The sequence below is a fragment of the Mytilus galloprovincialis genome, chromosome 5 (assembly GCF_965363235.1).
Source record: "Mytilus galloprovincialis chromosome 5, xbMytGall1.hap1.1, whole genome shotgun sequence".
Taxonomy (NCBI): Eukaryota; Metazoa; Mollusca; class Bivalvia; order Mytilida; family Mytilidae; genus Mytilus; species Mytilus galloprovincialis.
The window spans coordinates 98,114,404-98,134,839 of NC_134842.1; the positions used below are offsets into that span (position 1 = coordinate 98,114,404).

General features: G+C 31.7%; 1 protein-coding gene across 2 annotated transcripts in view; it reads right to left on the bottom strand.

Annotated features, from left to right (window-relative positions):
* LOC143076849 (E3 ubiquitin-protein ligase RNF10-like) overlaps positions 1-20,436 on the bottom strand; it is a 33,940-nt gene that overhangs the window by 3,308 nt on the left and 10,196 nt on the right. Inside the window, exons 2-17 of one of the 2 annotated variants that reach the window (XM_076252743.1) lie at positions 17,630-17,790; positions 16,293-16,495; positions 15,808-15,898; positions 15,202-15,259; positions 14,345-14,471; positions 13,662-13,801; positions 12,998-13,113; positions 12,260-12,304; positions 11,534-11,656; positions 10,533-10,878; positions 8,667-8,800; positions 7,645-7,762; positions 3,118-3,231; positions 2,457-2,594; positions 1,957-2,018; positions 1,011-1,212 (exon numbers count right to left, since the gene is read on the bottom strand). In XM_076252743.1, coding sequence (XP_076108858.1) covers positions 1,011-1,212; positions 1,957-2,018; positions 2,457-2,594; positions 3,118-3,231; positions 7,645-7,762; positions 8,667-8,800; positions 10,533-10,878; positions 11,534-11,656; positions 12,260-12,304; positions 12,998-13,113; positions 13,662-13,801; positions 14,345-14,471; positions 15,202-15,259; positions 15,808-15,898; positions 16,293-16,495; positions 17,630-17,790 — 2,178 coding nt within the window. Of the gene's footprint in view, positions 1-1,010; positions 1,213-1,956; positions 2,019-2,456; positions 2,595-3,117; positions 3,232-7,644; positions 7,763-8,666; positions 8,801-10,532; positions 10,879-11,533; positions 11,657-12,259; positions 12,305-12,997; positions 13,114-13,661; positions 13,802-14,344; positions 14,472-15,201; positions 15,260-15,807; positions 15,899-16,292; positions 16,496-17,174; positions 17,296-17,629; positions 17,791-20,436 lie in introns of those variants that run through there. The other variant, XM_076252744.1, reaches the window with a different exon arrangement.

A 20,436-nucleotide genomic window follows, 5' to 3' on the forward strand; every position in this document is an offset into this window, starting at 1 on the left:
TCTTTTGTGTTTTAATCATAACTTTAAGGCAGATTTTTATTGGTAAAGGCTAAAAAAGGTAATTTAATAATATTGTTGCTAACGTCACGTCTTTTCCGTCCATTGTGGTATGTCACGATCGCAATTTTCTTAATGGTTCTCAGACAGCCCATTGTAGTTATTTTTATCCCGGGTTTTATAAATAATTGAAAATAGCAATCATATTAAATTTGGATGACGTAAGGGGTTCAAAGGACTTGAGGAATCAATATCATTGGCTGTTTTATTTTTTGCGAACGTTACTGCTCGACGTTTCCGTCCAAATCAGTGTCACGTGAGCAACATATATTTATATCTGTAACTCTCCTGTATAGGAGTTACGATATCGCCCTTTGCAGAAATAGATTTGGAGTCAGTTCCTTCACATGATGGGGAAGCAAAGAAGGTAAGTTGTATGTAATATCGTTACAAGAGGACCTTAAATGTATTCCGTCCACCAAAAAGACGTTCGCAACAAAATGTAATGTCATGATAGTAGATGTTGCTAATGTTACTATTACGAATTGGTTTCTTGTGTATTCATTTGATATAAAGTACACCTGCCAATGACATTCTGTATATTTAGAAATTCTAAACCAGACTGTACAATTTTATTACTCCAGGCGTATATTAAACATCACTGTGTGCATACATTTTAACTTTTAAAGAGGTTGTTGCTCATGTGACATGTCCAAATGTCGCTAACGTTACTCATTTTTTGGTTTCTTGTGAATGCATTTGATATAAAGTACACCTGCAAATGACATTCTGTATATTTAGAAATTCTAAACCAGACTGTACAATTTTATTACTCCAGGCATATATTAAACATCACTGTGTGCATACATTTTAACTTTTAAAGATGTTGTTGCTCATGTGACATGTCCAAATGTCCCTAACGTTACTCATTTTTGTCTCTGTCACGTTAGCAACATGAAAGTAGGAGACAGAACATAATACTGTAAAATCTGCCATATTCAAAATAAATTTACCTTTAGACTTGGCCATGTGTGAATCTAATGCTGTTTGTATGGCATCACCAAATGATTCCCTGAACATAGGTATGGGCACCTTGTCTTCATTATCACTCTCATCACTATCCTTAGACCTAGACACACTGCTGGGTATAGGAGCCTCAGCTTTAGTTTTAGCCTTGGGCCAAGTGGGAGTCTTAGACTGGCCAGCTTTTAGCATCTACAAAAAGTTTAGAGTTGAGTATGAATGAAATCTTAGCAGATAAATTCTTTGAAGTAATGTTAGAGAAATATCTGTTGTTAATATGTGTACCTTCAGTTCTATCTTGTTTACATTGATTTGGTACTTTGTGTCTGTCTTTTATTATATAATTGTTGAGTTTTGAGTTGATCTTACTAGTTAAGCCCTTTCCAATTGATTTGTAGTTTGTTTTTAAGTTATAAATGCTGTTACACCACTAACCACTAAGCAAGGTTAAGGTTGAGTTTGGACACTCACAAACATGTTTAACCATGTCATAATCTGTAAGTGCCCAGTCAAGAACCTGTAGTTATTATCTTTGATTGTTTTGGGTCAGATTTGTTTTGTTGTTAGTTGTTATATCATGCATGAAGCAGTGTGTTTTCTCACTTCAATTGTTTGTAATTTACGTCATTTAGGCACTTTTAATAGCTCACATTACAACAATTGGTTTTGCGCATTGTTACATCCACTATATATGGTCTCTGGAAGATAATTCTCATTAGCAATCATACCACATCTCCTTATTCCATTTTGATTTAGATCATCATATTTTGTATCAATACAATGTTCTTAGAAAATCCTTATTTCAATGTCTGATGTCTGTTTATTTGATGACTTTGTACTGCCAGTCCTTCAAGCAACTCTGAAGATTAAGAAGCCCTTTGATTATTTTGATTTATTGATACTTTCAAAAAAATAATTTGTCAATAAAAGATTTACCTGAGCAAATGAAAAATTTGATGTTTGAAGTCCATCAATATCCTCTTCACCAGCAGGATCAGCTGAAATAAGGAAGAAAAGTTCTTATGAATACAAATATATGTTACATAGAAGATAACTTCCTGTTTTTAACAGTTTACTAGAAAATACCAAACATGACAGATGAAGTAACAAGTTAGAGGCTCTATATAGCCTTTAAATAGTAACTTATCTGAAAAGCCACTCTCTAACAGTGTTTCAAATTTAATTCTGGACTAAAATCTTAATTTTGTTGATTTTGTATTGCTGAACATTTTCTCTGTATATATCTCTTTCTAGACTACTATAGTTTTTACTCCCCCCCCAAAAAAAAAAACAACAAAAAAACAATGGGAATACCAGTCAATTTAGGGCAAAGTTGTTGATCTTTTTGTTGATCTTACTGATAATTTCACTGTTTTAACATTAAGTTAACCATGCTAATTCTACATCACAATTTAAACAAAACACTAGTTACTCACCTAGTGGTGATCCTACAGGGGTGTTTATGGATGACATGCTATATGAACTATCATCACTTTTGCCAGCAGGTGAACTTGGTCTGTTTATTGACATTGCTGTTGGCATGAACTGGCTCTGTACAATTAAGGAATCAGTTCCTGAAATTAATTACCATTTCATTATTCATACAATATAATCAAATAAATTTCATGATTAAATATACTTGAAAGTGCTTACTCATTGATCTTGTTTTCACTAACTATTAGTTAGCGGTGATGAATTCACTGCCTGGCATGATTTACTTATCAGTGCATCCAATGCTCTGTTTGGCATTCATTTGATTCCTTATAGGTTTTTTCTCAAGGTTAATGTATTCAAAATGTATTTATTTTAAGTTTTGGACAGTTAAACACATGTTGCCTCTTATTCTACAAACCTTAATGTTCTACAAATGGCAGTCATTGTTATTCAAGGATTATCACATGATGTTATTTATTGAAAGTAAGTCTATTTTGTTAATTATAGTAAAAGCAATCTATTAACATATTGAGAAACATGTAAAGTTGATCTTTCTTTTTCAAAACAGATAATTGTACCTTGTCTGCTTGACCCAATAGCAGTTCCTATGAATATGATAAATACATTAGTTTATGTTTAATTTAACTACTTTAATTCAATTACCATAGATATTGTATTTAGCCATCTTTTTATTTTCTTCATCTTGTACTTTCCTGGTCCATCTTTTCTCTTCTCTGCTTTTCTTCTGACGTAAACGTCTTCTCTTTTCAATTTCATCTACACGTAAACAAATCAATAATTTTACTTTCATTGCTTTTTTGTTTTACTTTGAAAACTACAAGACCTAGATCTGCTTTTATTTTAAACCAGGTGCTCCGCAGGGCGCAGCTTTATACGACCGCAGAGGTCGAACCCTGAACAGTTGGGGCAAGTATGGACAAAACATTCAAGCGTGATACAGCTCTGAATTTGGATTGTGATCAAATTTTTGACATTACATGGTTTTTTTTTACACAAAACAAATGTCAAGATTTTACAAATCAATTAAAAATTTCTTCTTCAAACTTTTTAAATCTAAAATTAAATAGTTGACACAGCATAGGTTTCTGACACAGAATGAATGTGGTTTAATGAACTTAAAAGTTTTTTTTGCCTTTGAGCAATTCACTATGCTGTTGAATATTAATCCTGTCAAAAAAATGTTTGAAGAAATTTTCTTTTTATTTATGAAATCTGAAATGACAAAAATTAAACCCCCCCTCCTTTTTTTCACATCCCCGTTTCCCTTTTTCCAAAACTGATATCAATTCAAATTTCTAATGGAGTTTGCAACAATAACTACTCTTTTAAATACATCATAAAATATTAAAATGTAAAATAAAGTGCTTGTTATCACTGAATGGTAAAGATTGGTTGGTAGTAAAAGTGAATATACATTGTTTATTGTATAAAACAATAAAAAAAACTTCATCAGCAACATTTTATATTGGCAAATTTCCAATGAAGTTATTTACATAAAGTTATTGGCAAATAAAAATAGAAAATGACATCATAGTCATGTCTGGCAAATGTCCAACATACATTATCTAAAAACATTTTAGATAAGATAAGGAAAAAAAGCTTCATCAGCAACATTTTATATTGGCAAATTTCCAATGAAGTTATTTACATAAAGTTATTGGCAAATGAAAATATAAAATGACATCATAGTCATGTCTGGCAAATTTTCAACATATATTATCAACTACTATTCTATACAAAGAAAGATAACTCCAATTGAAAATTAATTGCTATTGCACAATATTGTGCAATTAGATATTTCTTGCTATTGTGCAATACTGTGCAATTGAAAATTTCTTGCTATTGCACAATACTTGATATGGAATCCTGATTTGGACCAACTTGAAAACTGGGCCCATAATCAAAAATCAAAGTACATATTTAGATAAAGCATATCAAATAAGCCCAAGAATTTAATTTTTGTTAAAATCAAACTTAGTTTAATTTTGGACCCTTTGGACCTTAATGTAGACCAATTTGAAAACTGGACCAAAAATTAAGAATCTACATACACAGTTAGATTTGGCATATCAAAGAACCCATTTATTCAATTTTTGATGAAATCAAACAAAGTTTAATTTTGGACCCCCATTTGGACCAACTTGAAAACTAGGCCAATAATTAAAAATCTAAGTACATTTTTAAATTCAGCATATCAAAGAACCCCAAGGATTCAATTTTTGTTAAAATCAAACTAAGTTTAATTTTGGACCCTTTGGACCTTAATGTAGACCAATTTGAAAACGGGACCAAAAATTAAGAATCTACATACATAGTTAGATTCGGCATATCAAAGAACCCCAATTATTCAATTTTTGATGAAATCACACAAAGTGCAATTTTGGACCCTTTGGGCCCCTTATTCCTAAACTGTTAGGACCAAAACTCCCAAAATCAAACCCAACCTTCCTTTTATGGTCATAAACCTTGTGTTTAAATTTCATAGATTTCTATTTACTTATACTAAAGTTATGGTGCAAAAACCAAAAATAATGCTTATTTGGGCCCCTTTTTGGCCCCTAATTCATAAACTGTTGTGACCTCAACTCCAACCAGATGCTCTGCAGGGCGTAGCTTTATATGACTGCAGAGGTTGAACCCTGAACGGTTGGGGCAAGTATGGACACAACATTCAAGCTGGATTCAGCTCTAAATTTGGATTGTGATTAAATAGTTGACACAGCATAGGTTTCTGACACAGAATGAATGTGGTCTAATGAACTTAAAAAAAATATGTTTGCCTTTGAACAATTCACTATGCTGTTGAATATTAATCCTCTCAAAAAAAATGTTTGAAGAAATTTTCTTTTTATTGATGAAATCTGAAATGAAAAAAATTGACCCCCCAATTTTTTTTTCACATCCCCCTTTCCCTTATTTCAAAACTGATCTCAATTCAAATTTCTAATGTAGTTTGCAACAATAACTACTTATTTAAATACATCATAAAATATTAAAATGTAAAAAAAGTGCTTGTTATTACTGAATGGTAAAGATTATTTTAATGAACTTAAAATTTTTGTTTTCTCTTAGAGCAATTCACTATGCTGTTGAATATTAATCCTCTCAAAAAAATGTTTGAAGAAATTTTCTTTTTTATTTATGAAATTTCCCCCTTTCCCTTATTCCAAAACTAATCTCAATTAAAATTTCTAATGGAGTTTGCAACAATAACTACTCATTTAAATACATCATAAAATATTAAGATGTAAAAAAAAACTGCTTGTTATCATGAATGGTAAAGATTATTTTAATTTATCAGTTGGTAGTAAAAAGTGAATATACATTGTATATTGTATATAACAAAGATTTAAGTTGATTCTGGACAAAGAAAGATAACTCCAATTAAAAAAAAATCTTGCTATTGCACAATATTTTGCAATTAGATATTTCTTGCTTACTATTCTGGACAAAGAAAGATAACTCTAATTAAAAAAAAATTTGCTATTTCACAATATTGTGCAATTAGATATTTCTTGCCATTGCGCAATACTGTGCAATTGAAAAGACTTGCTATTGCACAATACTTAATATAATAATTTTAGATCCTGATTTGGACCAACTTGAAAACTGGGCCCATAATAAAAAATCTAAGTACATTTTTGGATTCAGCATATCAAAGAACCCCAAGATTTCAATTTTTGTTAAAATCAGACTAAGTTTAATTTTGGACCCTTTGGACTTTAATGTAGAATTTGAAATTTGAAAACAGGACCAAAAATGAAGAATCTACATACACAGTTAGATTTGGTATATCAAAGAACCCCATTTATTCAATATTTGATGAAATCAAACAAAGTTTAATTTTGGACCCCGATTTGGACCAACTTGAAAACTGGGCCAATAATCAAGAATCTAAGTACATTTTTAGATTCAGCATATCAAAGAACCTAACTGATTCATTTTTTGTCAAAATCAAACTAAGTTTAATTTTGGACCCTTTGGACCTTAATGTAGACCAATTTGAAAACGGGACCAAAAGTTAAGAATCTACATACACAGTCATGACAGTTAGATTCGGCATATCAAAGAACCCCAATTATTCAATTTGGATGAAATCAAACAAAGTTTAATTTTGGACCCTTTGGGCCCCTTATTCTGTTGTGACCAAAACTCCCAAAATCAATACCAACCTTCCTTTTATGGTCATAAACCTTGTGTTTAAATTTCATAGATTTCTATTTACTTATACTAACGTTATGGTGCGAAAACCAAGAAAAATGCTTATTTGGGTCCCTTTTTGGCCCCTAATTCCTAAACTGTTGGGACCTAAACTCCCAAAATCAATACCAACCTTCCTTTTGTAGTCATTAACATTGTGTTTAAATTTCATTGATTTCTATTTACTTAAACTAAAGTTATTGTGCGAAAACCAAGAATAATGCTAATTTGGGCCCTTTTTTGGCCCCTAATTCCTAAACTGTTGAAACCAAAACTCCCAAAATCAATCCCAACCGTTCTTTTGTGGTCATAAACCTTGTGTCAAAATTTCATAGATTTCTATTAACTTAAACTAAAGTTATAGTGCGAAAACCAAGAAAATGCTTATTTGGGCCCTTTTTGGCCCCTAATTCCTAAAATGTTGGGACCAAAACTCCCAAAATCAATACCAATCTTCCTTTTGTGGTCATAAACCTTGTGTTAAAATTTCATAGATTTCCATTCACTTTTACTAAAGTTAGAGTGCGAAAACTAAAAGTATTCGGACGCAGGACGACGACGACGACGACGCCGACGCCAACGTGATAGCAATATACGACGAAAAATTTTTCAAATTTTGCGGTCGTATAAAAATGTTAATATATCAAATTTAAAACATTTTCTTCACAAGTTTTATTTTCTGTAGATTTGTAATTAACTTTATTAAAAGTCCACCTTGTAAATAAACAAAAAGATTTGGACAAAAAGTACTATAAAATGTGAATTTATTTATATCTGAGAATACTGGTTTTTGTGGACTGAGGAACAATCCTTATCTTGTAGATATGAATTATTGTGTTTTTGAAACCAATTCTGAATACAAACCATTAGGAAATTTGTTTTGTTTAAAGAGATTTTGGCTGTGTTCATTGTTACAAATCTATTGGAAAACCCTGTAAATTGCTGACAAGGACCAAACACAGTACTTACCAGTGAAATATTTCAGTGTCTCTTTTGACAACACAGGCGGCTTTAATGTCAATTCAGCTACTTCAAATTCACATGTCAATGGTAAGTGTCCTAGGTAACGTAACCTCTTTCTCAATTCCTAAAAAAAATAAAGAAAATCTAAATTCCCTGTCATCTTAAAAGTTTTTTGCAATTAGTATAAATTAAAATGAAAACATCAGCCAAATCATTGTCTCTGTACAGTATTGTTCGTTGCAGTTAGTCTTTAAAAAGAGTCATTCAAGAAACAAAGTGCACAAGGGAATATGTAGGCATGTGCTTAAAAAACTTAATCAATCCAGTGTATCCCAAACTCTGTCTGACCGAAGAAATGTCAGACAAAAAAATCATTCAGTCAGACAGAAATTTAAAACAAGAATGTGTCCATAGTACACGGATGCCCCACTCGCACTATCATTTTCTATGTTCAGTGGACCTTGAAATTGGGGTCAAAATTATAATTTGGAATTATAATTAGAAAGATCATATCATAGGGAACATGTGTACTAAGTTTCAAGTTGATGTAACTTTAACTTCATCAAAAACTACCATGACCAAAAACTTTAACCTGAACTTCGCACTATCATTTTCTATGTTCAGTGGACCATGAAATTGGGGTCAAAACTATAATTTGGCATTAAAATTAGAAAGATCATATCATGGGGAACATGTGTACTAAGTTTCAAGTTGATTGGACTTCAACTTCTTCAAAAACTACCTTGACCAAAAACTTTAACCTGAAGCGGGACAGACGGACGAACGAACGAACGAACAGACGGACGGACGCACAGACCAGAAAACATAATGCCCCTCTACTATCGTAGGTGGGGCATAAAAATTTCTGTTGAACATATAGCAGAAAATGTCAAATTTCTTTTTCGGTCAGACAAACCATAATACAGTTTGGCACAGACTGCAATCTTTTGAATCTCAAACAAAAACCTACTGTCTAGAATACTTATTAAACTAAAGCTCCCATCTCAATGCATTCCCCATGTGCTTACCTCAGACATAAATATGTTTTCCATCTGTACTATATTAGCAGTGATAGTCTCTGGACAGTTAGACAGGGAACCATACTCCTTCACTAGACACCTGGCATTCAAGGCATGCAGGTAGATATGCTGTCCATCTGAAGCTGAAAGTTAAAAAATATACAATTTTGTTTCTAATCATAAACTCTGATTTCAATATTCTACAGTTGTGCAACATTAAAACCAACAAGGTACAAAACGTTCGGATGCACAACAAGAAAATATTATGTCCCTTCACTTTAGGCAGGTCTTAATAGAAATATTCTACAGTCAGCTTCCTATATTAAGTAGATTGTATAATGAGGGGGGTTAGGAGGGGCCCTGATCCCAAAATCCCGGGCTTAAAAACACGAAATCCCGAAGTCCCTTAATTCGAAAAATAGAATACCGGATCCCGAAAGGGTCAATCCCGAAATCCCGAGCTTAAAAACACCCGATCCGGGAGTCCAGATAAAGGTCCTATCCCCCCCTATAATACAGCAGGTTGACAATGATTCACTTTTTAATATTGTAAAATCCTGTATCTTTTAATAAATAGAAATCTTTTTAAAATCTTAGAACATTTTTCTGTGCACTGTGAATTACACAATTTTCAAATCATGTTAATAATAGACAAGAGTGCACACGCTGAAATGTCTCGCCTTCTATACTAATCATTGATATTATGTTGATAGTCCTAAGTATAAAGCTAAGCTTTATTACAACTGTCACATAAACTTAACATTAACCAAGATAACTAAACAAAGACCAATGAACCTTGAAAAAGAGGTCCAGGTCAGATGAACCATGCCAGGCAGACAGGTACAGCTAACAATGCTTCTATACAACATATATAGTTGACACATTACTTATAGTTTAAGAAAAATAGACCAAAACACAAAAACTTAACACTGTGCAATGGACCGTGAAGTTAAATAAAACCTGCTCGACTGACATAAAGATCATAAAATATTTCCATACACCAAATATAGTTGACCTATGGCATATAGCATTAGATAAAAAGACCAAAACTCAAAAACTTAACTTTGACCACTGAACCATGAAAATGAGGTCAAGGTCACATGACATCTGCCCGCTAGACATGTACACTTAACAATCATTCCATACAACAAATATAGTAGACCTATTGCATATGGTATGAGAAAAACAGACCAAAACACAAAAATTTAACTATAACCACTGAACCATGAAAGTGAGGTCAAGGTCAGATGACACCTGCCAGTTGGACATGTACACCTTACAGTCCTTCCATACACCGAATATACTAGCCCTATTGCTTATAGTATCTGAGATATGGACTTGACCACCAAAACTTAACCTTGTTCACTGATCCATGAAATGAGGTCGAGGTCAAGTGAAAACTGTCTGACAGACATGAGGACCTTGCAAGGTACGCACATATCAAATATAGTTATCCTATTACTTATAATAAGAGAGAATTCAACATTACAAAATTTGAACTTTTTTTTCAAGTGGTCACTGAACCATGAAAATGAGGTCAAGGACATTGGACATGTGACTGACAGAAACTTCGTAACATGAAGCATCTATATACAAAGTATGAAGCATCCAGGTCTTCCACCTTCTAAAATATAAAGCTTTTAAGAAGTGAGCTAACGCCGCCGCCGTAGCCGCCGCCGGATCACTATCCCTATGTCGAGCTTTCTGCAACAAAAGTTGCAGGCTCGACAAAAAACAAAAGGTATGAATTCATGACACATAATCAGTACATGCACAACAAAAAAAAAACCAACACAATTCGCAAAGGAACAGCTGTTCTTCATCTTAAAGTCACTGCAAGTTTAAGACTAGCACCCTTTGTGAGATAAAACTTACCTTGGTAAAAATAGAAAGCATTGTCATTGAACTGTCTCTTTTTACTTTGCTGGTCTTCAGTAACCACTGGCATCTCTAGATATTCAGCTGCTTCCTCAACTGGTAAGGAATCAGGTAGAACATCAACAGGTGGTGACTGTCTTGGGTCCTGAGGGGAACCACAGACGGCTGACAAGTCTTCAGGTTCAGGTTTACTGGCAATCGCCACTGCTTCTGAAGGAGGACTAGGAGTTCTTTCTTTATCTGGTACAGTAACTTCAGCCTCAGAAGGGCTTAAGCTTCTGTCTTGTGATACATCCATACTGTCTTCTTCATCATCAGAGAAGGCAGATGCATAGTTTTTTGCCTGAAAAATTAAATATATGTATTGAATATTCCTTGTAAATAATTCATTTTTCCATTTGATACCTGAACAAAATACTACAATCTATCTATTTTCATCAAATTATTTGAAAACGTTTTCTTTCTGGTGAATTAAGGTATCCAGAACATAAATGAGCATAAAAGACACCTGTATAGACTATAGTGGTTATTAATGGATATAATCAACCTCTTTAGAACTCTGGTAGATAATTTGGTTATCATACCACTTCTCCTTAATCAACCTCTTTAGAACTCTGGTAGATAATTTGGTTATTATACCACTTCTCCTTAATCAACCTCTTTAGAACTCTGGTAGATAATTTGGTTATCATACCACTTCTCCTTATTTTTACATCATAACTGTAGACCAGCTAATATTATACTTAGCAGATATTATGACGCATCAATATCAGAAAATCAAAAACAAGTTTTATCTACAGTAGTAAATATCTTTGGAATCATTTAGACATATTTCTATATTAGTTTTTGCTACTAGAAGACTTAAAATATGTGTAAAACAATATAATGTGAATGCCATATGATTAAGAAAGTGATACTTAAAATTGGCCTTTAATTTTTTGAATTCTCTTCAACAGTTTTAAGTATTGTAGCCATGGTAGATATAATAGAGTATTTACCTTAGTAGATGGTAGCATTTTAGGTACAGACACAGCAGACTCTGGTATTTCTTCAGTTGAAGATTCTGATTCTGATCTACTGCTGCTATTGTTGCTTGAACCATCTGTTTTCTGCTGTCTTGTCTGTAATAAATTATATGAACTAGATATTTTCAGGTAAGGTTGTAATTGTATGTTGGAAGGTACTTCTTTTAAAATTCAAGTGTCATTTATGGGTGGAGATTATGTATGGAAATTATCCTCAACAATTGTAAGAAAAAAATAATTAATGTTTTATTCATTGCAGATCTGCTAAAATAAGTGACCTCCTCAAAATTTTAATTTTGAAACGGCCCTTAGCAGATGTGTTGATTTTAAATTTGTTGAAACTTCCTACCATAAGCATAAGGGGCATTTTTTTTATATGGTTTACCTTTTTCTTGGACATTAATATTATCATAGCAAAGCTGTAACAATATATCCTTTGTCTGACGTATCTTTTTTGTCTTTCTTAATCTTACATTTATATATCATACATGAATTGTTTTACACTAGTAATTTTTGAGGCCCTTAATAGCTTTCTTTTTTGTGTGAGCCAAGGCTCTGTGTTGAAGGCACACTTTGACCTCTAATGGTTTACTTTACAAATTTTGACTTGGATGGAGAGTTGTCTCATTGGCACTCATACCACATCTTTTTATATTATTATATCTATGTAATATCTATTAGAAACAACAACAAACTTACCTTCAATAAATGTAGTGCAGAATCTATAAAAGCAACTTCTGATGTCTGAAAATTAAACAAGATCAAATGAATTATAACCATGTATAAACCTATCCCAATTATTTTTCAAATTTTGCTCAAACTGGAGCTAGGGCCTGTCTTAAACTTCCAATAAAATGAGACATTTTTTGCTCTACACTACTGTATATTCATTTATTTTTGTGGGTATCAATTTTCGTTGAGGAAAACTTGCATTTTCATGGATATTTGATTTCGTGTCAAACATATTACATACAAAGTCTATAGTACATTGTAGTATATTATATATAAAATTTGTAATTTGTTGATCATTTAATTTTGTGGTTCACCTGTACCCACAAAAATTGGTATCCAACAAATAAGGAGTCCACAGTATGTTGAAGGCCCCACCGTGACTTAAACAGAAAGAACATCAAAAAAAGCTATTTACTTAGCTTATAATGTGTATTTACTGTGTCTGTTCTGATTTTGTATCATAAATATCCGTTTTTTTCCTTCATTATGCACATTCAGCAAAGACGTATATATCTCATAGAAGAAATAATATATGCGTATTTTGTTGGCAAAACTAATTTAGAAGAATTTTTTCATTGGTCTTTTTTCATGGATGATTTTGTTTGGAAAAAAATTAACCTAATTTTTTCTTGGAACACCTTATGAAGTTCAGCAACTATTTTCAGAACAACAATAACATAAATCCATTTAATAACTGATGTTTACCTCTGCATCTTTAAGTTTATTCTGTAATGTCAATCTCTCTGGTTCTACAACAAACTTTTGAATATCTTCCTCTGACATAGATAACAACTTCAGGAAGTTTGTTTTGTTTACATTATCTAAAATAAGAATTAAACAAAATAAAATTCCAATAACTAAAAATGTCATCTCCTCTGACCAAAATTAGCACTCAATTCACTTTGGATAATCATTAAATTCCTGTTTGGTTAATATAGACAAATTTACATATGGATGTAAATTTTCAGCCATTGCTTAAAGTCACAGTTCCCTTAAAATATTTTATTGCAAAATAAACATTTTATCATTTGATGTCATAATTTTTCGGATGTAGATATATTCTAACTTAAATTCAGCAAAAAATATAACATGTCTATTTTCAGAAGTGGAAAGCATTTATGCATGACCAAATAATCTGTGCAAAAATTACAACCCAGTTTTATAATATCCTGCAGATATTCTACACAACAGAGTGTTCATTAAACAATAACTTCACCATATGAAAAAGCCCTCTGAAAAACTGAAACCTAAGATCAATACCAACATCAATGCTCAGATCCTCTCACATGAGCTAACCCCTGCTAATATTAATATATACTGTTAATTTGTATCTGAATGAATGACATGTCATATGAAGCTTAATTATCACCTGTGTAACTATGTATTTGTCCTTCCTTCTTCTCCCACAGAGCTTTGGGCAAGGCATAAGTCATTCCTTTCTCTCTCCTCATCAGTGTCATTGTAATTGTCTCCCCTGTATTGTATTTATGAACTTCCTGTGTTACAACACTACAAAGAATACACTGTATGTTCACAACAGTTGTCAAACAAGTTCAAAATGTTCCCTTCATCTTTTCAATTCTTGTACAAAACAATAGCTTTATCCTCTTTCTTCTGATATTCAAAAACTTGAACTCTGCATATAAACTTTTAAGTCAGTTTGACCAAAGGTTAAGTCTACTGATGTTAAATCCATAGTTCCACGAACTTGTCATTTTTGTCCAGCTTTAAGAAGATTAAATTCTATTGACATATGATGTGATTTCAGTCTCATTGACAAAATTAAGCAAGGAAATGACATCAAATTTGATTATTTTTTTTAAAACCTTTGTTATAAAATGACAATAAGTGTGCTCAGTTGATACATTTTTCAATTTTTCTGAATCTTTGGACTCTCAAATATTGAAACTGATGAGTTGCAACAGATTTGGATGAGACAGAACTCATGGACTTGCCTTTAGTAAGAACCCTTAACTCAATGATGCTTTTGTTAAGTATATTGACATAAAGTGAGTGGTGATGTCATGCATGATCTTAAATAGTTAAGCCTACCTTTTCAAATCCTTATCATGGATAGCTTCATAACATATGGGACATTTCCTCCAAGTTTTCTCTCCTAATGCCAGATAGTGGAGAATACATGGCCAACAGTAAATATGGCCACATCTGGTCATTTTGGCTGAAATTAGTCAAATAATTTTTTTTATAAAATATATGAACAAATAGTTACAAAAATATTAGACACTCAAAAGTATTAATCTTATAAAATTCATGTTTACATGTTTATAGTTTAATCACATTTCTCAACTACTCAGTAACCATGATTACTCAGATCAAGTATATGTATGTAACCTGTTGGTGACCTTCTGCTGTTGTCTGTTCTATGGTCGGGTTGTTGTCTCTTTGATACATTCCCCATTTCCATTCTCAATTTTATTGCTATTGCTCATATCTTCTAAAAATTTTATACTTTAATGAAGATCTGATTTTAAACTAGGTCTAGGTCCACTTAATATTGGAACAGTCTTTAACTTCCTCAGGTACACTGATTGAAAAGTGTTTAAAGCCAAATATATAAAATATTTTAATGCATTTCATTGTGGAGTTCAACTTAATTTAAAATATCTAATTTTCATACCAAGGCCACACAAATAAGAAATTGAAGTATCAGATGTTTATTAGTCATCATGCCTATTTGATTAAAAAAAAACTTCTTCAAATCAGGACAATAAAAGAATTTGAGTAGGCAGCTTTTTTCTGGGTAGCGTTTTGGCAAACAAACCTATTATTTATTATGGCCCAATTTTGTCACAGCTAGAACAATTGACTACTGATCTGAAATACCTCGGATTTAGCACTTGTAAGGAAGATAATCACACATATTACACATCAGTATTTCTCTTTCTTACCTGCTAATGGTTTGTCCAAACATATAGGACAAGATGATATTTCATGACTGTTTACTTTCTGAAAAGAACAGATATTTAGTTAAAAGCAGTTGTTAATGGAAGTGCAATGTGTCTATTTGTAACTTAAAATATTTAGAGAAATGTATTATCTTAAATAATGTACTTTACTCTAGCCATATATTATATCTTGCATTCTCCAGATAAATTATATGGAAATAAAAAAAAAGGAATAATTTACAGCCAATTTGGAGACAAATAAATTTGATCAAGCTTTAGTTTTTTTTTGTAGTTTTGATTGTTTGTGTTATTTTTGTTGTTGTGTGCATTTTTCAGTAATTGTCAGTTAGTGATTGTCTTGACAATTAACCACAAATCCTATACCAAAAGACTTTTGGAAAAGAAACCGCAGTCATGACAGTACAAGCCATATTGTTTTAATAAAATTTGATGACACCCCTAATTTTTGATAGTGTAAGTAAATTTTTTTCATCTTTTGTTTGTTTTCACCACTGTGCAATTTAGCAGTATAAATATATATTTCTTCATCAATCTTCCAAATAACACAGAGTTTTCAGTCAACTCAAAATGGAAAGTAGAAGTACTTACAATGAGTTCCACATTATCCCAATCCACTAATTTATCTGGATCAATGTTATGTATGGCATAATCCCCAGCTTCTTTTACAATAAACTGATAGCTGTTAAATAAAAATAATTAATGAAAATTCTATAACATTTCTGTAATAAAATACGTTGAATTTTTTTTCCCTTGGTTTCATTAATTTAAATTTGTATATGTATACAGTACCTAACATGCCTCTGACTGATTTATGTGGGCTGTCCTGATGCTTTTTAAATTTCCTGTGCTGTTTATAAGTTTTATCAATTTCATTTGATAATTTAGTCCGAATATTGGAGGCACACAAATGAAATAATAGTAGGTGGTTGCATTTTTTATTTTATTTAATCATGATAATTGGTGGTTAAGGTCTAAAAAAAAGGTGCCTCCTGTGCATTTAATTCTGGAACAGGATTTATTTCAACAATACATTCCTATGAATATAATTATCTAAATTGGAAAACTACACTTACTTTGCTTGTAGAAACTGTTCCTTGTTATAGCTAATTCTTCCACCAGTCCTTCTCCTGACATTGCCCCTTCCCCCTGCACTCCAGTGAGGGGGTTCTTCATAAGAATCATTCCGAGCATAGGAGAAATTGAGTAAATGGTTTAAATTAACCTTTTTTCCTTTTAATAGAGGTGAACCATAATCAACAGGGTACTCCTCGTTCACCTGTCAAAAATACAAAAATAATCATTCAGTTTTTTTTTCAATTTGAAAATTTTAATTGATTGTGGTATCTCTGGATTGATTGTTTGATTAATTAGCAATTAAAATCATTTTCAAAACTATTGCCCTATCTACAACAGGTCAGTTTTAGTTGTCAGAGGAAGCAGAGTGCCTGGAAAAAACATAACCTTTGGTCAGAAACCTGACAATCCTAGTTAATTAATATTGGAGTAGAGTGCACAGGCAAAGTGCGGGATTCAAACTCACAACCTCAGTGTTTACTGGCTAGTGAAACAGTAGATCAACTACTAAGACCACTCAGCCACAGAGGCAGGTCCCTGTATTTCTTGAAGTGTTGCTACATTGATCTTACAATATTTACCTGCAGAATATATGTGTTCTATTCAAAATTAAGATATTTAGAAATGTTCATTTTTTAAAATAATTTACATACTGTCAAATTATGTATACATACTATGCCCTATAAATTATAGTTCATTTCGTAAAATTGTACTTCCGACATACTTGTTTAAATCAAAATCTAAAGTCATAGTACTTTTATTATGTAGACTGCAAACAATTTTAAAAGCATCTTTACCAACAGTGAAGTATTGAAAATAAAAATTATAAACTAACCCAGTAAAAGTTTATGTTCAAGTACTTCAAAAAATATAATTCTTACCCAATAACAGTTCATGTACTAAGAAGCCACCACAATAAATAATACTGTTATAATAATAGTTTGCAAAATTTAGAATTTTCAACCAAAAAGTCATCCCTGTTCCTTCTAATCCTCTTTCTTTCAAATCAAACTTTGAAATTTTTCAAAGGAAGTTGCAATATGTTGTGCAATATATAACTGTTTACATTAATAACATAGTTACTTCCCTTTTCCTATTCAAATTTTAAAGGTCAAAGTATGTGTTCAGATTATTTTTGAAGTATTTTAAACTATTGATTAAATTTCTCTGAATAACTGAAGATTAACTGTTAAATTTTAAAATACTAGACACATATCAGGTTGAAAATCTGTTTAAAATAATTTATGTTTCTTATACTAACAAGGTATTAATAATGAGAAATTAAACAAACTATAATCAAGCAAAAGTGTAAATATAATGAATTAAATTGAATTACGTCTTCTCTTGGATATCCTCCTCCTCCCCTGGGTCTAGGTCTCTTATCCACAGCATATTTATTTTTCTGTGGTGTTGGACGTCGTGGACTTGATTCTTGATAATATGATTTACTGCTATTAGTTTCTCTCCTTTTTGCATATTTATTTTGATTTCCATTGTCTGTAAATATATTTTTAATATCTATTAGTAACTTTATAGCTGAAATTAACCTTTCTTCATTCTATTTTTAGTTTTGATATTTTAGCTACTTTTAAGCACCGCATTTAGGCTATTTCATGGCGGCCAGTTTTTATTGGGGGGGGGGGGGGGGGGGGGAAGCTGGAGTGCCCAGTATATGCATCAGGCCCAGGATTTAAACAAGCATTCTGTGAGTATTGCATGGCAAAATATAGTACCCTACAAGTTCAACATTCATTGTAATGGAACGAAATTCTAACTTGATCTATAACTTGTCATGTTGTTAACTACAAATGTACATAAAATAACAATGAAACCTACCAATAAACTGTTCAAACAATTTACTTAGAAAGAAAAAAAATCAAAAATGTCATTTATCTTAATTCAATGTCTTTTACTAATCTTTTTGAAAATAAGTTTTTTCCTATGAACAGTACATTGTAATCTAGTAATTAAGGTGGATCGGGACTATTCAAATGCGCATAATTTCACACATGAAGTACCATACACAAAAAGTTTGTGACTTAAAATCACTATTATTTTTTTAAAATATTTTGATTGATTTAAAATGTTAAATCATTGTACTTTTGTCACTAAAAAAATATTATCGTTATTATGCGTATCTGTCATTTTCTGTGAAAGACTCAAAATGACATTATACCCAATTTCACTATTTTCTGCCAAATTTTGGGTTTTCAGGCAAAATATATTTCTACATGTAATGCAGTACGAGCTAAGGCCAGGTTTTTTTAATTTGTTGGTTTAAGGATCTGCAAACCCTTTTTTGCCGATTTTCAGAATAAAAATAAAATTTACTTTTCATGCTTTTTTAATTCCCGCCAACCCTAACAAATACATTATCCCAGAAAAATAAATAAAATATTCTTTTTTATATACACTAAGTTAACAGAATTGATAACACTTTCTTTTGTGAAAAAATAAAACTTCCAATTTACGTATCTAAAAACATGAAAAATAGAAAATTCAATCATAACTGACCTTGAAATGTCGTTTGCGCAAATAATTTTGCAGAACAAAACCTGTTTTTAAAACCCATTACACCATAAGTTCGTTTCCCGTATTAGTCATCACTCCGTAAGATGCAACAAGTTAAAAGTACTAAATAAATGTAAACAAATCATTTAGAATTTTCTTGTTTCAAATATAATAAAAAAAATTCGTCCATTTGAATATAAAAACAGGAATGCAAGACAACTGATGACCCCGATATTCTTCTTTTTCCAGTGGATGAGTCTATTACGTTTCTGACATGTGCATTGAAAAAAGTCATTTTTGTACAACGTTTTTGCAATTTTTTCTTTAACAGTTTTCGTGCTTGAAGATCATAATTCACCAAGTTTCCTGAAATTGATTAAGAGCTACACAGTTCTGGGTTTTTTTCTTTCTTGTTAGTGAAATGACGATTTAATTTTGTCCGTGGACACAACCCCCCTTTTCCACAGAAAATTTTAGACGATGTCATGCGATGTTTAGGACAGCTGAGCAATAATATTTCATCCAACTTAAATTTAAGAAATGATGACAAATTAGCATATCAAAAATATTGTTAGAAAGGGAAATATAGTTTTTTTGCATATTTTTCTTTCTTAAAGGATTTTTTTCCCCCGACCAACCCAACTTTTTCATAGGGAAAATCCGTAAAACAACAAATTAAAAAAGCGTGGCCTAATGTTAATTTTTCATAAAATGTATTGGTTTGCGAGTTTCAGTTAATTTCATGCATCTATTAGTGAACAAATATCGAAGGTACAATACAGAAATTTGACATATATGCCATTGAAACATGCATGTATTTATGTGACATAACAACAATAGCTTGTACTGCATTACATGTAACAGTATTGTCCATACCAATTTTCAACAAATTAAGTCGTCTAGGAGGCCTCCAGAATTTTATGAAAACTTGGTGTTCACCCCAAGAACCAGTTTGGCCACAACATAACAATTTCATGTTTATTTACAATTTACACAGTGTGTATATGTTAAGTATGTTCCCATAGTTTAGGACTTAATTCATTATAGAGGGTCATAATACACCTTATCGCTATTTGTCCGCCATTGCTGGATTATCACACACTTTCCCGTAAAATGTTGACTTCATAAAACAAAATATCTGACGCCACAATGGAAAAGTGATTGTTGTTGACGTCAAAAGTTCAAGCGGCCGGGTCAGCCAGGATTAGCGATAAGGTGTATGGGGGTACCTTCATGCTAATAACAGTAAAAATTCTTTTTTTTTTTTTTATCTTTTATTTGTTTTTCAATAGTCAGGATTTTACACACCCCATTACACTACCACCTGACAATGGTATCAAGGGGTAAATACAGAAGAAGAAGAAAATAGCAATATACAAAATGAATCTCTGACTAATTTATTTTTAACAATATTTTAGGTTACATATAAATTGTATTTGATTTATCTCTCCTCTCTCTCTCTCTGACTTACTCACATACAACACTAATACTTTCACTCATCTGTTTTGCTACAATATGTATCATGACTTACTTTTTAATACAATTTTTTTAAAGAAATGTAATTTGCTCATAATTTATAAATTATTTCTTTTCTCTGAACTAAACATAGATAATATGAAAACAACACTTAGT